Source organism: Falco biarmicus, chromosome 5, assembly GCF_023638135.1.
Source record: "Falco biarmicus isolate bFalBia1 chromosome 5, bFalBia1.pri, whole genome shotgun sequence".
Lineage (NCBI taxonomy): Eukaryota > Metazoa > Chordata > Aves > Falconiformes > Falconidae > Falco > Falco biarmicus.
Window position 1 is genome coordinate 61,853,903 of NC_079292.1, and position 13,307 is coordinate 61,867,209.

General features: G+C 41.2%; 1 protein-coding gene across 1 annotated transcript; it reads right to left on the minus strand.

Moving 5' to 3' along the window:
* Positions 1-373: 373 nt before the first annotated feature.
* Positions 374-13,195, minus strand: TDG (thymine DNA glycosylase). The gene is given in 11 exon segments (XM_056339307.1): positions 374-2,587; positions 2,704-2,832; positions 3,123-3,294; positions 4,829-4,923; positions 5,012-5,094; positions 5,174-5,309; positions 6,661-6,730; positions 7,226-7,375; positions 7,377-7,456; positions 10,082-10,230; positions 13,080-13,195. Coding segments are annotated over 11 exon segments (1,224 nt in total). The 5' UTR covers positions 13,103-13,195; the 3' UTR covers positions 374-2,450.
* Between the last annotated feature and the right edge of the window lie 112 nt (positions 13,196-13,307).

A 13,307-nucleotide genomic window follows, 5' to 3' on the forward strand; every position in this document is an offset into this window, starting at 1 on the left:
CTGGAGGGGGAGGCTGGATTGACAGTTCAGGTTATCTTGACTTTCACATAACATAAGGAAACAAGGTTACTGACAATGGAGTATTTCCATTAAACACTTACAGAGGTGAAATTCAGTGCCAGACAGTGTGTTTTAATAAATAAGACTCTGCTGTCTGCTGGTAGAAAAATCTACACAGGAAATACTTGAAGTATGACATACAAGGTGTCTTTAGTTGTCTAGCCCACATTAAACAGCCTGAAATAAAAACCTAAGCAGCATTTTAATGAGTAGAGTTCTGTTGCATGATGACGCTGTTTTGCAGTTGACATGTCCTGTAGTGCACTGAGACCCTTGCTAGCAAGATGCAAAAGCACATTTTAAGACACTGCAATACAATTCCTGATTTTATTGTGAAACATTGATAGATTTAAGACAAATTAAGAACTTCTGTATTACTGTAACGAAAAGAGCACCAGTTCTGAGGGAGCACACAGAGAACTGCAATATTTAGTGACATGGTCATTGTACACTTAACGGTATTTTATACCCAGATAACCTAGTAGTTGACTCTGTTGACAGATGCCATTCCCTTCCAATCAAACAGGATAGGCTTACAGTAGTTATATCCTACTGTGCTACATGTTCAGCAGTGCTAATTACATGCTTCTAATTCTGTTGAAAAATAAAATTGAATGTAACAAATCCCTGATGCAAGATACTTAGAGCACCTGCAGGAAAACATCCATGTAAACAGCAATACATGATACAGTACACTTTAAATAACAGATAAGACAAGTCCTATACCTTTTTGACAATATACTGAACAGCTTAATGCTGAAGCTAATAAACACAGTCAGAATCATAACACACACTTTCTTGATTTAAGACGCTCAGAATTAAGCCACATAATTTGGGAAGAAACTGTAAACATCATGCCTGCCTCACAACAGGTTGACAGTGTGTGATCTCAGTGAGAGCTGTTACAGCAGGATTAGAATCTACGCTAACTAGTCACACTCAATGCATGACAACTGTCACTGGCTGTGAGGATAGGAGTAAACGCACCAGTACAGGAATCTCTGACCAGCGTGGATTGTGGAGATACTGTTTGTATCTACTTTTTCAAGTATGTGAAGCACCTACTGTCATAAGATCATCAAAACTTCAATGTTTTGATCAGCTTATTGCTTTTACTTCATCTCTTCCTCACATGATACAAGAGGGAAAGAAGATGATGGTTAGGCACAAGCATGGACTATCACTTCTTTCTCAGTCAATAATATTGGCCAAAAACGTGTATCGTTTAAGCGAGTTCTTCAGAAGAGAGCTGTAGTTTCTACAGCTCACTTATTCATGGAACAGCTGCCCTTACATTTAACTTACTATTTTTTATGTTAGAGGAATAAGGAGAACGCCCTCTGAGGTCTTACAGATTGAAGAGCACCGTACATTTGAAACTGCTAACTTGCAAGCCTCTTTCACCCTGTGCTAACTGTATCCAATTTACACCACGTAGCTGTATGTGATTTTTACAGGGAATATGGTCTTCCAGTTCCCTGCAATGCAATCTGTTCAAAGGGGTTGTCTCCTGCTAAAGGTCAGGTGAAGAGAATAATCACAGAGGAATGACCGAGAGTTTAAATGCCACAGAATTCAGGAACCACTGTTGTTTGTTTTAGGTTTTTTTGGTTTGACTTTTTTAAAGGAATTTCAGGTCCTTACATTGGAATGTAAGGGGGAAAGAGATGGAGTGGTAGGGACACTTTACCCTAAGACAGCTCAGGTAGAACATTTAGGCCCTGTCCTGCGCAACACTAATTTTCCTCCCCAGTGTTGTGACTTGAGATGACGTCTCCACTCCCTTAATCCTGAATACAGTCCAATCACTAAATAGACAGAGCTCTCTTCCCACCCAGAAAATACTCAGTACTCACAGCTGCAGAACACAACTTTCTGCACTTTTTAAGAAGGTAAAAGGCAGACTTTAAAAAAGCACAATTTGCTTAACTGTGCATGATTAAAAACACCACTTCATGTAAGATAAGGGTACGCTTCCCATCTCCCCTTCCAGATATAAAAGGATTATGAGATATCCAAATATTCAGGCATCAGTAAAAAGTATGCTGCTGCTGTTAACCACTACATTACAATTTATGGAATAAAATTAACGCCCCAAAGAAATCTTCACAAATGAGAAAGCAATTTGTCAAAAACCGCAAGAAATGGTATACATTAAATATAAAACTCATATACAAAAAAGGGCTAACTTTTTTAGAAAAAGTTTGGACAGTTCCTTAAAATTATCTAGTTCATTGATTTGAGCCTACCACACACTTACTTTGGACTATAATAAAATACCTAGGGGAGATAAAATACTATTAAAACGCTTCAGTTGGAGAACCGAGGTACCACTCTTGAGCACTGCATTAAAACTGCAGCATGTATGCATAGCCGAGAAGAAACAGCTCTCATGCGCTGCCTCCCTCTTCTTCCCGTATCATACCAGCACTGAACTCCGGAATCTGGTCTGCAAAGGACTGTGTCATCCATTGTCCATTAGGAACTTCGCCGAAGGATGACCCCTCACAGTACTGTGGATTGCCTGCTGCTAAAACAAATAAAAAATATAAAATACAGTTTTAAAAAAGGCAGTTAATACCACTAAGTATTTGTTCGTAAGTAATGGTTTACAGACTGAACACCCCAAGCACCGCACTTTACCAATTCCATTTGAAGAGAAATCGCACTGTTCACCTTCGTATGGTGGACGGTCACAGTAAGCTCCGCCATACGCTGCTTCATAACCTGGATCGTATTTTTCTTCTTTGACAGCCATCTTCTTAGCATCCTCTGCCAAAAGAGAAGACCTCAAATATTAATATTCAAAATAAAAATGATCGAAGAGCATTTCTATCAGAGAACTACATATTCCACAAGACAATCCCTGGTCCCCTTAGATAATTAAGACTGTATTAAGAAGAGAATGGAATCTGTAATCCTACACCACACGATTTAGAGAAGATGGCACGTTTCCCCCCATCCCCTTAAATTCCTTCTTTCTTTTTACTTGGGGAAACTGCTAGTTGTGTTGTACATTATGCTACATTTTTAATAAAGAATTAAAAAAATAATGACTATACCTTGTGCAAGTTGCAAGTCAAACGTGTACTGCACTTCCTGTACCTCTGTGTTTGGTGCGATGCCTTTCAGTTGATCCCGTAAATCCTTCAGCTTTATGTAATAGTGAACTTTATCTTGTGCACGAGGAAACTGAGCACATCTTGCACTGGATGATGGCATAACATAGCACAGCTTGAGACAAAGAGCAGGAAAATTAGCATTACTTGTCCCTGAGCTATGAGTTAATATTTAGTGCGTTGAGAAGAACTTTAACTGTTAAGCTCACTGTTTTAACCTTTTTACAAACTTCCACTCATGTCACGGGTGGTTGCGGAAAAGGATAAAAGGAGCCTTTCATTTTTCTTGCCCAGCTAGATGTCTTGTGCTGAAGAAAGGGGCCAATTACCAGCTGCTGGAGAGAGGACACTTTTAACCAGTTGTTCATGTGCTGGAGTAGTACCAGCATGTGTTACAAGAAGTCCAATTTCTAAGTGTACGCTGGAGAGTGGAGCACCGCCCAGAGCTCCCTGAGCAAGCGGAGCTCTGAGCCAGGAAGTCCACAGAGCAATACGTGACAGCATGCAACTGCCGAGGGAGGCACCACAGGTTAACAGGCCTGGCTCCTTAGCCAAGGGCGCCTGCATCACACTTGCCAGGGTCTGAAACTCCAGGGTTAGCGTGGCTGAAGCCGACTTAAGCATCTCTATCTCTGCCAACAGCTCTAACCAAAGACAAAGTCAGTTCAGGAAAAAAGAACTGCATCCAATACCTTTGTTACCATGCAGTATTTATGAATGAGTACTAGTAAAGAGGATTACTACTCTTTCTTGCAAATTACATGTACTGCAGCAGTCTTTAAGAGCTACTTAAGAAGCAAGCCCTTTATCACCAACGGTTCTTCAGGCTCTGATGGCAACACTTCACCTTTAGAGGACAGTTTAAATTGAGCTTAAACTTGCAGCACTAGTAATTTGGGACAGAAATAAAAAGCACCCCAACTTTTGAACTGACAAGGCAATGAAAATTTTGCAATAAGCTACCATGGCAGGTAGTGTAACTGCCTTTGCCTGAACCTGTTTATAAGAACACATTAAAGAAACCTATTTCTGATGACACATAGCTGGTCTCTCGAGATGTTTTCCAGCACTAGGTGTCTATGACTAATATACTTCATCAAACTATTTGCTTTATCTTAAGTGTCCAATTTAATTTCAAGCTGCCAATCAGCTTAAGAAGACCGAGTCTGATGGAAGGACTTGGGCATGCCTAGATCCAGTAACGCTGTAACCATAGTGCGTATGAGCACAGTGATGGGCTTGTTACTTTTCCTGCACTGTGACACTACCAGCACCATGGTCATGGTCGGTATCAAAATTCAGTCATACAAACATAAGGGAATTCGACACAGAGAACCAGATGAAAGTAGATGACACATGATAAAAGCATGTATGTTTTATTTATATTTTAGATAGTCTTCAGAGAATGCACTAACCTACTGACCATAATACATCTATAATGCAGCTCCTTCAGACTTGCAAACTTTTCTTGGGAAACTGTATCTGAAAATTGCACTATTCCCCTTTATTTAAGTAAAAGCCTTTCACGTCCCTTGCACTTTGGGCAAATGCTGATGTTACTGTAAGTGTGTGCAAGTCCTAAGAATTCCTTAGTTTTGAAATAACCAGAATGAACTGCCCTGTTTTCATTTCTCAGTCTCAATACTTACAGTTTCTGTATCTGGCACCTTGTGTGGCTGCAGTCCAAATTCCAGGTTCTTAACTTTTATTCCGAAAACTTCTTTACTAAAAATTTCATAAATACCTAAAATGAAAAGAAGATAGGATTAAGTGAACAACAACAACCAAAAAAAGCTGACAGAATGAATTAGTTTAAAGGTCAAGGTTCTCACATTTTCCATTGAAAGCCGCTATACGAGGTTTATACTTTTGTAACTTCTGCATCAGAATTCGCCCTCCTTCACGAAACTCTTTGCTAAAAGAGAGAGTACTCAAAATTATAATCACAACTATTAATTCATTAACAAGCATTACATTCTCCCTTGTTATCCTACCTGGAGAGGTCTTTGCTTCCAGGTGTTGTCCTTTCAACCATGTTTGTAAATCCAATCCCATATTTATGTGGCAAGGTGTGGTCATCCATATGGTTCAGCTGTTCATTACTTAGACCAGACATGAACAGACACTTCCCTGTGAAGGAGGAAGATAAGCGTTTCCCTTTTTCTAAGGAAAAGAAAACAAAGCCAAAAAAAACCCTCGACTATCAGAGTACTGGAATGCTAAAGAAGAATCTATGTTAACAGAGCACCACTTAATTTGGGAAGACTATTGCGCTATCCGGAAAAGTTTAAACCAGGCAAAATTACTTAATCTGCTGCAAGAGGTTAGAAAACCCCTAGTGAACAACAGGAATTCCTCGCCATGATCCTGTGTATGGAAACCAGTCTTTTATTCCAAAAGTTCAGCACAGAGCTTTAGATTTGCAGTTCACTTAAGCAGGAGTGAATGTGCTAAGTATGGATTTTGTGGGAAAGAATGTGGCAAGTACATGTCAGCTTTCCTTTACAACCCTGCCATCACTTCTTGCACTGGGCCTTTCCAACAGAACCTGCTGACACCTTACACTCATATTTAGCATAAATCAGTATAGTTTTGGTGATACGCACTGCCAATCTCTTAAACACAAATTAACCACAGCTAGCTCCTAATGATTCAGGAAGGTTACAGACACATGGATTTGTCAGAGCATGCATACCTGGTCTGCTTCTTGGAAAAGAGGGCTATTAGTTGGGCTAGGCAGCTGAACACTAGAGAAATACCCAAGCCTGATTTACAAGTCTGCTGGACACCCAGAAGCATTTTGGCATGAGTATCACAGGGCTGCAAATGAGCCCACATGGAATGGAGCTCCCTACCACCACAGCTGGGATGGCTCCCAGTGCACAAAACAGAGAATTTCTGAGTTCAGGTATGATCTTTCTTTATGAGAACATACTGCAGAAAATGTTACTTAAAATGGAAAAATACCTATGAAAAAATATGTCTAGAGAATCAGGTACGCTAGATGCATATGCCTGCTGGGAAAGGACAATCGTTTTTGCTTTCTCATCAGTTAGAAAGCTTGTTTAGAAGAGATAAATAAATGTGAACAGAATAGGGCTTACTGAAATGCATTTTTGGGAAAATGCATGTATTTTTTATTTTATGTCAGAAGTTAATGCCTATTGACTTACCCTCGATAACTCAAGTACTAGAGGTTTAATCTTATTCTTTATGTTGCACACTAATACGCCAATAAGTTATTTGGCAATACTGCATTCACATGACAATTCTAAACCTGCACTGAAAATTACTTTTTATGTACAGTATTTAACAGAAGTAGTTATGGGATTTAAGTCACTCTTGGACGGTTAAAAGCAAAATCCCTCTGCATCCAAAAAAAGAAAAGCAAAAACCAAACCCCAAACCACTTTAATTAGAATGCCACAAGTTCTAACAAAGTTCTGCAAATTCTGTAAGAAGAAAGGAAAACTAAACGTACAAAAATGGTTTCCAGGTCCAGGGTAATGATGTCCTTTGTAAGCTGCCATCAAGCCAGGGTTTATGCCAATCTACAAAGATACCAGTTCATTTTAACGATAAGAACATGGCTTGCTAGTCAGGAATTTAATCAAGTTACAATAAGGATGTTTATTCAATTCTCTTTAAGTTACTGTCAATAAACAAAACTGTTAATGGTACCTTCCATCATTATTTTTTTAAAAATGAAAATTTTACAGCAGCATCTCATTTGGATGCACAATGTCAGAAGATCAGCTCACTGTGTGTTCCAAGCCACTGATGTAGTGCTTCCAGTAAATAAAGTGTCATGACTACGTGCTGCTATATGTAAGCCTTAGACTTCTCAGAAATTAGAGCTATGTTACTGTCATTTTTAACAGAAAATGCAAAGCAGCTCAACACACAGGAAAGAGTTTATATACTTTATCTTGCAAGATCTTGCCATATAAGCAATACAGATAAGTAAGCAGAAAGAATGTAAATCATAACCAGCGAGTACAGACTATTCACTTTTGTACCTAATCTTGTAACTGCGAGTTACTTACAATTACAATGTCCAGATCAAAAGTCAAAATATCAGGTAAAGTCTTGGTCAGAAGTTCGGCTTCAGATACACCATTAAAGCGGTCCACTTTTCTTTTGACTTTAAAAGAATCTGTGATCTTTTCTTGTTTGCCTTTTGACTTGGCTGTTTTTTTCCTTTTTAGCAGGAGGCTTTTTGGGTTGCTTTGGCTCAGCTGCTTTGGCTTTTCTTTTCCTTCCTCCTTTTTTAACTTCTGAAACACACAGCAAATATCCTTTTTTTACACTTCTAATATTGAAGTGTGGATATTTCAAAAACACTGAGCTACATGTATGGATACAAAAAGAAATCAGACAGATAAATTCACCTTCAAATTTCATTAATTTAAACAATTAATAAATAAAATTTTAAAAAAAATTTCAGGCTCAACAGAGCTAGCTTGGGTGTTTCTGTACCACAGACACACACAGACTACTCACAGACAACTACGTTGACTTAGGATACAAAGAACAACCTCATGACTAAGTTAGGCTGTTTACATGCTACATGCAAGATTCCTTTGGAAACAGTTTAATTTATTTTGGAGAATATGCCAGAACATCAAAGCTCAGGTTCCAAGGAATGCAACAGTAAGTTTAAGTCTACTATTCATACTTCAGCGTCTAAATATGAAGGTTGATTGTTACAGATTATGTAACATACTGAAGAAACCAAAGAGCATGTCAAAAGCAAATGGTCTCAAGCATTACCTAGTGTAAGGTGTAAACTTGTCAGGGACACAAACACATCGCTGAATGCTACATAAGCTATTCACAATTTACTTTTAACAGAATAGATACTGTCCAGTGTGTCATATAGTAAAGTAATGAGACCTTTAGGATCTCAATTTGAATGAGTGACACCAAACATTAATTTTTATTTATAAAATGCAAACATGAAGTAGTAACCATTCCCCTCCCTCATCTACTGGCCCTTAAAGCTCAGAGATCCAAGCAGCTGGTCATGACACAATCACCCAGAGATTGCTCTCTATCCTTGTTCATTAATAACATCAAGCTGCAGAACACAACTTGAAAAATATGAAAACACATTTGGCAGCAATCAGCAAACAGCCAAAGTATTATTTTAAAATTGAGAGTTCATCTTATTTTCAAAATTCCCAGATGAAGATCTCCCTCAGTAAGGAATAAATATGGTGGATACTAGGGCACTGCCTTAAGTCTGCAAACTGGTTTTGGGCTGTTCTTGTAAGAAAGCTGAGTGCAAACAAAAAGGAGGACAAAAGTCATGTGAAATTCCCACTGCATCACTGGAGCAACTGCCCAGGAAAGCTGTAAGTAACAGTCAGTACCCCAGCTAAAGTCTAGTTACAACGAAGGAGAGAGTAAAAGAGCACAGATTTGTTGAGGCACATAAGCAGTTTTTCCTTCCTACCCCTTGAAGAGTTAGGAGGTTTTTCGTGTGATGGCACAATGCCACAGATACTGTGACTGCTTTGAGTTGGATGTATTTCAAATGAAGCAGGATAACGTTCTCCTAACTCCCATGCTGATCAGGTACCTACCAACCTGACACTGTCATGAAAGATGACAAACGCCAGGGCAGTGTTTCAGAGGATAATCCTAGAAATTTTACTTTTTTCATTACAGCAGGTAGCTGGACTCCAATGTTTGCCTTTCATATATGCTCCTGCACGTATCACAGGTATTCCGTAAATCTTCAAGCCTTGCCTTTGAAGGCCTTACTCAACTTCCAGGTCTTGCAAAAATATTTGGGAACAGCTTCATAACAGAAGATTATGGTTGTGCAAAAACAGCTGAATGTGCAGTCAAACAGCACGCTCATGGTGATATCATGCAATCCAATAAGAAAGCTGCAAAAGAAGCCTAACTGCACAGCACTTAAAATGCATCCTAACTGTAGCAAACAATACTGCAAATGAATTGAGCAGTCACAACTATTTTAAACTGGAGGTTTTCTTCCTGTGATTTCATCTGGCCATGCATTACAACTAAAAAAAGAAAGGGAAAAAAAAAAAGGAAGCTTATCAGAGAATGCACTTAAACAAACAATGCCACTGCATGAACTGGCTGATAGGTTACCTCAATACAGAGAGCTCCAACCTCTATCTAAATATTAAAAGCAAGACAAAACTCAGTGTGTGAATATTTGCTATAGAATCAGAATAAGTGTGGCAGAGATTACTGCTTATGTGGTAACGAGCAGAGTAACAGAACAAGGAATCTTTCCTTGGCATGGTTACTACAAAGCCTGTGTACAAAATCTTAGTGGGAAAAAAGAAAGGCAATGCACAAATGCATTAAGTACAAAACTTGTGTCACATACAGGACACTTTCCAGCACTGTATTTGTTTAAGTAAGCCTTGCTAACACCAAACAATCCTTAGTATATAAAAAGCAATTAGCTATCTGTGATTACTACAACACACTAAACCACCATTTAAACAAAAATATTTCAAGTAAATAGTATTATACTGTACTTCTCTTGCAGAAGTAAAAAAAATTGGAATTTGAGACTTTGAAAAGAAAGCTTCTCTGAAATAGTATTAAAGCCCATTAAATCTGCTAAAAATAATACATTCATCTATTGAAACAAAAATCTGCTTTTCCTGGAACGTGGTAATTCTGTGAGACTGAACAATGTGAATACTATCACCTGGATTTACTGATCTTTTTAACTGTCTAGTAAAAAATGTTACTTAAAAAGAATACAAGTAATTAATACTTCCTCAGGGAGCATCAAGAAAAGGAAATCTAGTATGTCCAAAGAAACAGTATGTCTGAAGACCAGTAACTTCCACACACCCCCAACTGATTACTAACGTTTTAGCTCACTTAGCACAGCCCAGTCAAACTACCTTTTGGAGGCTCCTGAGCAATGTTCAGCTCCGGAATGCCCTCTAGAGTTGGCTGCTCACTCATGATTTCCACGTTCGGCGCTGCAGTCATCATCTGATGGAAAGGGAACGCGTAAAATGCTTGAGCTTGCTGAAGATACAAGTAGTATCTTAGAAAGGGAGGGAAAAAAAAAAAAAAAGACGTAATTTATCAAAAATTTAGAAATTTAATGATGTACCAAGTAGGCTGTAAACATCAATCTTTATCAAAGCTGGCATCTACCGCACTTACATTCTCCGACGACTCTATTAACAAGGCAGTAAGTTATTCAAATCCACTAAACAATCTGACTGCTTAGCTGGTATCAGGTGATGTTAAACCCAACACTAACAGCACAGTTCTCTCGTGATTATTATAACGTGGACAAACCACAACGTTTGTAAGTGAAGCGTAAAGCTTTTCCCTTTTTTTCTGTAAAAAATCTCTGTAGCACACATTATCAAGGCAAACTGTCTATCAAACATACCAACACAACACAAGCGAGTTAAAACTCTTTGGACTTCAAGTTTCCCGAGTTTTAGATTTTCTCAATGTGACATCAATTACTTTATCTGATATGATACAGAATGGATGAATCATTCTGGGCTACAAAGCATTATGAATACACACAGCATTAGTTACTATGCAGATTATTAAACAGCTTTAACATTGTGTGGCAGATGTTGCCCAGTTATCACACACTGGATCCCAACACAAATACCACGCTTATGCTACACGTAAGTGCTCCCACACAGATTCAGTCTCTTTCCACCCACAAATACATTTTCCCATATACAGCTCTTTTGCTCCACACATGGATTAGTTATATACAGCTCTCATACCCCAGCACAAACTTCTACGTCATACTGTCATTCCCTTCTACCTACGCAGCCACTTTCTTGTCCACAGATTCTACTGCCATACAAATACACAGAAAAGATTGAATGAATAGTAAATTTTCAGGCAATAATTTTACCATCTCAAAGTTATTCATAAAAACACCAAATAATTTTTACATATATAGAAATCTGGCCAGGACTGGCTATTTGGCCAAGAAGGCCAACATCATCCTGGCTTGTATTTGAACTAGCATGACCAGCAGCACAAGGGAAGTGATCGCCTCCCTGTACTCAGTACTGGTGAGGCTGCATCTTGAATACTGTGTTCAGTTTGGGGCCACTCGCTACAAGGGCACTGGGGTGCTGAAGCATGCCCAGAGAAGGGCAACAAAGCTGGTGAATTGTCTAGAAGGTTACAAGGAGTGGCTGAGGGAAACGGAGTTGTTTAGCCTAGAGAAAAGGGGGCTGAGGGAAGATCTTATTGCTCTCTACAACTGAAAGGAGGCTGTAGAGAGGTGGGCATCAGTCTCTTCTTCCAAGGAAATTGCCTCAAGTTACATGGGGGGAGTTTTACATTGGATATTAGGAAAAATTTCTTCACTGAAACGGTTGTCAAGCACTGGAACAGGCTGCCCAGGGAAGTGGTTGAGTCACCATCCCTGGAGGTATTTAAGACACATATAGATGTGGCACTTAGGGACATGGTTTAGTGGTGGACTTGGCAGTGCTAGGTTAATGGTTGGCCTCAATGATCTTAAAGGTCTTTTAAAACCTAAATGATTCTGTGATTCTAAATATCTCAAAAGAAGGGACCACTCCATCACATAATGGGTATTTAGGAATCCTACTGCAAATCAGATTTATGCCAGAACAGCCCATAGTCTTGTGATCAGGCAGCTGATTTTAAACCAAATACCTGCCCTGACTCAAGGAGAATAAACTTGAACATAGCTCTGTCAGATTCCTGGGGAAGTTGCCTAACCAAGTTATTGGAGATTTTCAGTGTAAATACCTCACCTCCACCTGCTGGAAGAGTTTTTTATAGGAAATATTTGTACAGTTACTGAACTAACCAAAACTGGTCTTCAGATGTGTATTGGGAAACAACTGAGACACGTAGAATCCAGTTCATAATGTAATAAACACTTAATCACACAGAGTGGAAGAACAGAGCGGTGGAGATGCAGAAGCATCTAATCCAAGACCAAATGTCCTCTTGTAATTCATGCCGTGCCTTCTTATTTTATGCGCATATAAAGTCTCTCTCTTGTAAAGGGGAAAAAATTCCCTTAGAGGAAAATTTGCACCGTATCATGCACATAGTCCTCTAACCACATGGTAATGAAAGAGTTTTTATCCCTACTTCTAAGCTTCATATAAATTTTTTTAGGTAATTTTTCTTGCATGTGTTCAGAAACACCATCTTTTGTTATAGAGGTATGTATTACAGGACACTTAAATAAATACTTTCAGTTCTATGAGAAAAAGGTAGTGATTTAACCCCCTCCTCTTCAGTTCATGCTAAAAGTAAAAAAAAAAAAAAAAAAAAAAAAAAAGAGAAAAAGATACATCCATTGGAACAAAACCTAGTAATTAATTTTCAAACCCACCCCTACACACACCCCCCCTACACGCAGCGAGTCCCGCTCATGCTGCAGCCCCCACAAACGCAGACGCCCCCTACCCAGGGCCGCCGGCCCCTGCCACAGCCCGGCGCGCAGCGGCCCCCGCACCGCACCGCACCGCACCGCACCGCCGGCCGCCCGCCAACCTCCCCCGCGGGCCCGGCACCGCCTGCCCGCCCTTCTCCCGCCCCCACGCAGCCCCGCGCCCCCCCACGCAGAGCCCGGGAGCCCCCCCGGGACACGCAAACGCGGCACCGCGCCCCCCCAGGAGGGCCGCCCCCCAGCCCTGGGCCCACCTCGCCGCGCCCGCGCCCCCCGCCCCAAGCCAGGAGCGCCTCCCCTCCCGCTCCGCGCCCAGGGCGGGTCGGGGCAGGGCGGGGGGGGGGGGCGGGGGGGGGAGCGGCCCGGCCGCCACAGTCCGGCCCCGGCTCCCCGCAGCCGCGGGAGGAGGAGGAGAGGGACAACAGCGATCCCCAACGCGAGGCCTGAGCGCGGCCCGGGGTCCCTGCCGATACCTGCCCAACTCCTCGGCCTCCATGCCCGGGCGCGGGGCCTGCCGGCGCCGACCGGGCTATTGTCACCGCCCGAGCCGGCCGCCCCCCGCCACCCCCCTCCCCCCGCGCCTCAGCGCCCCAACCGACCTGCCGGGCAGCCCCGCGTCACGTGAACGGCGCCGGCCAATGGGAGCGCGCAGCCGGGCCCGGCCCGGCGAGGGCGGGGCGCCGGGAGGGGGCGGGGCGTCG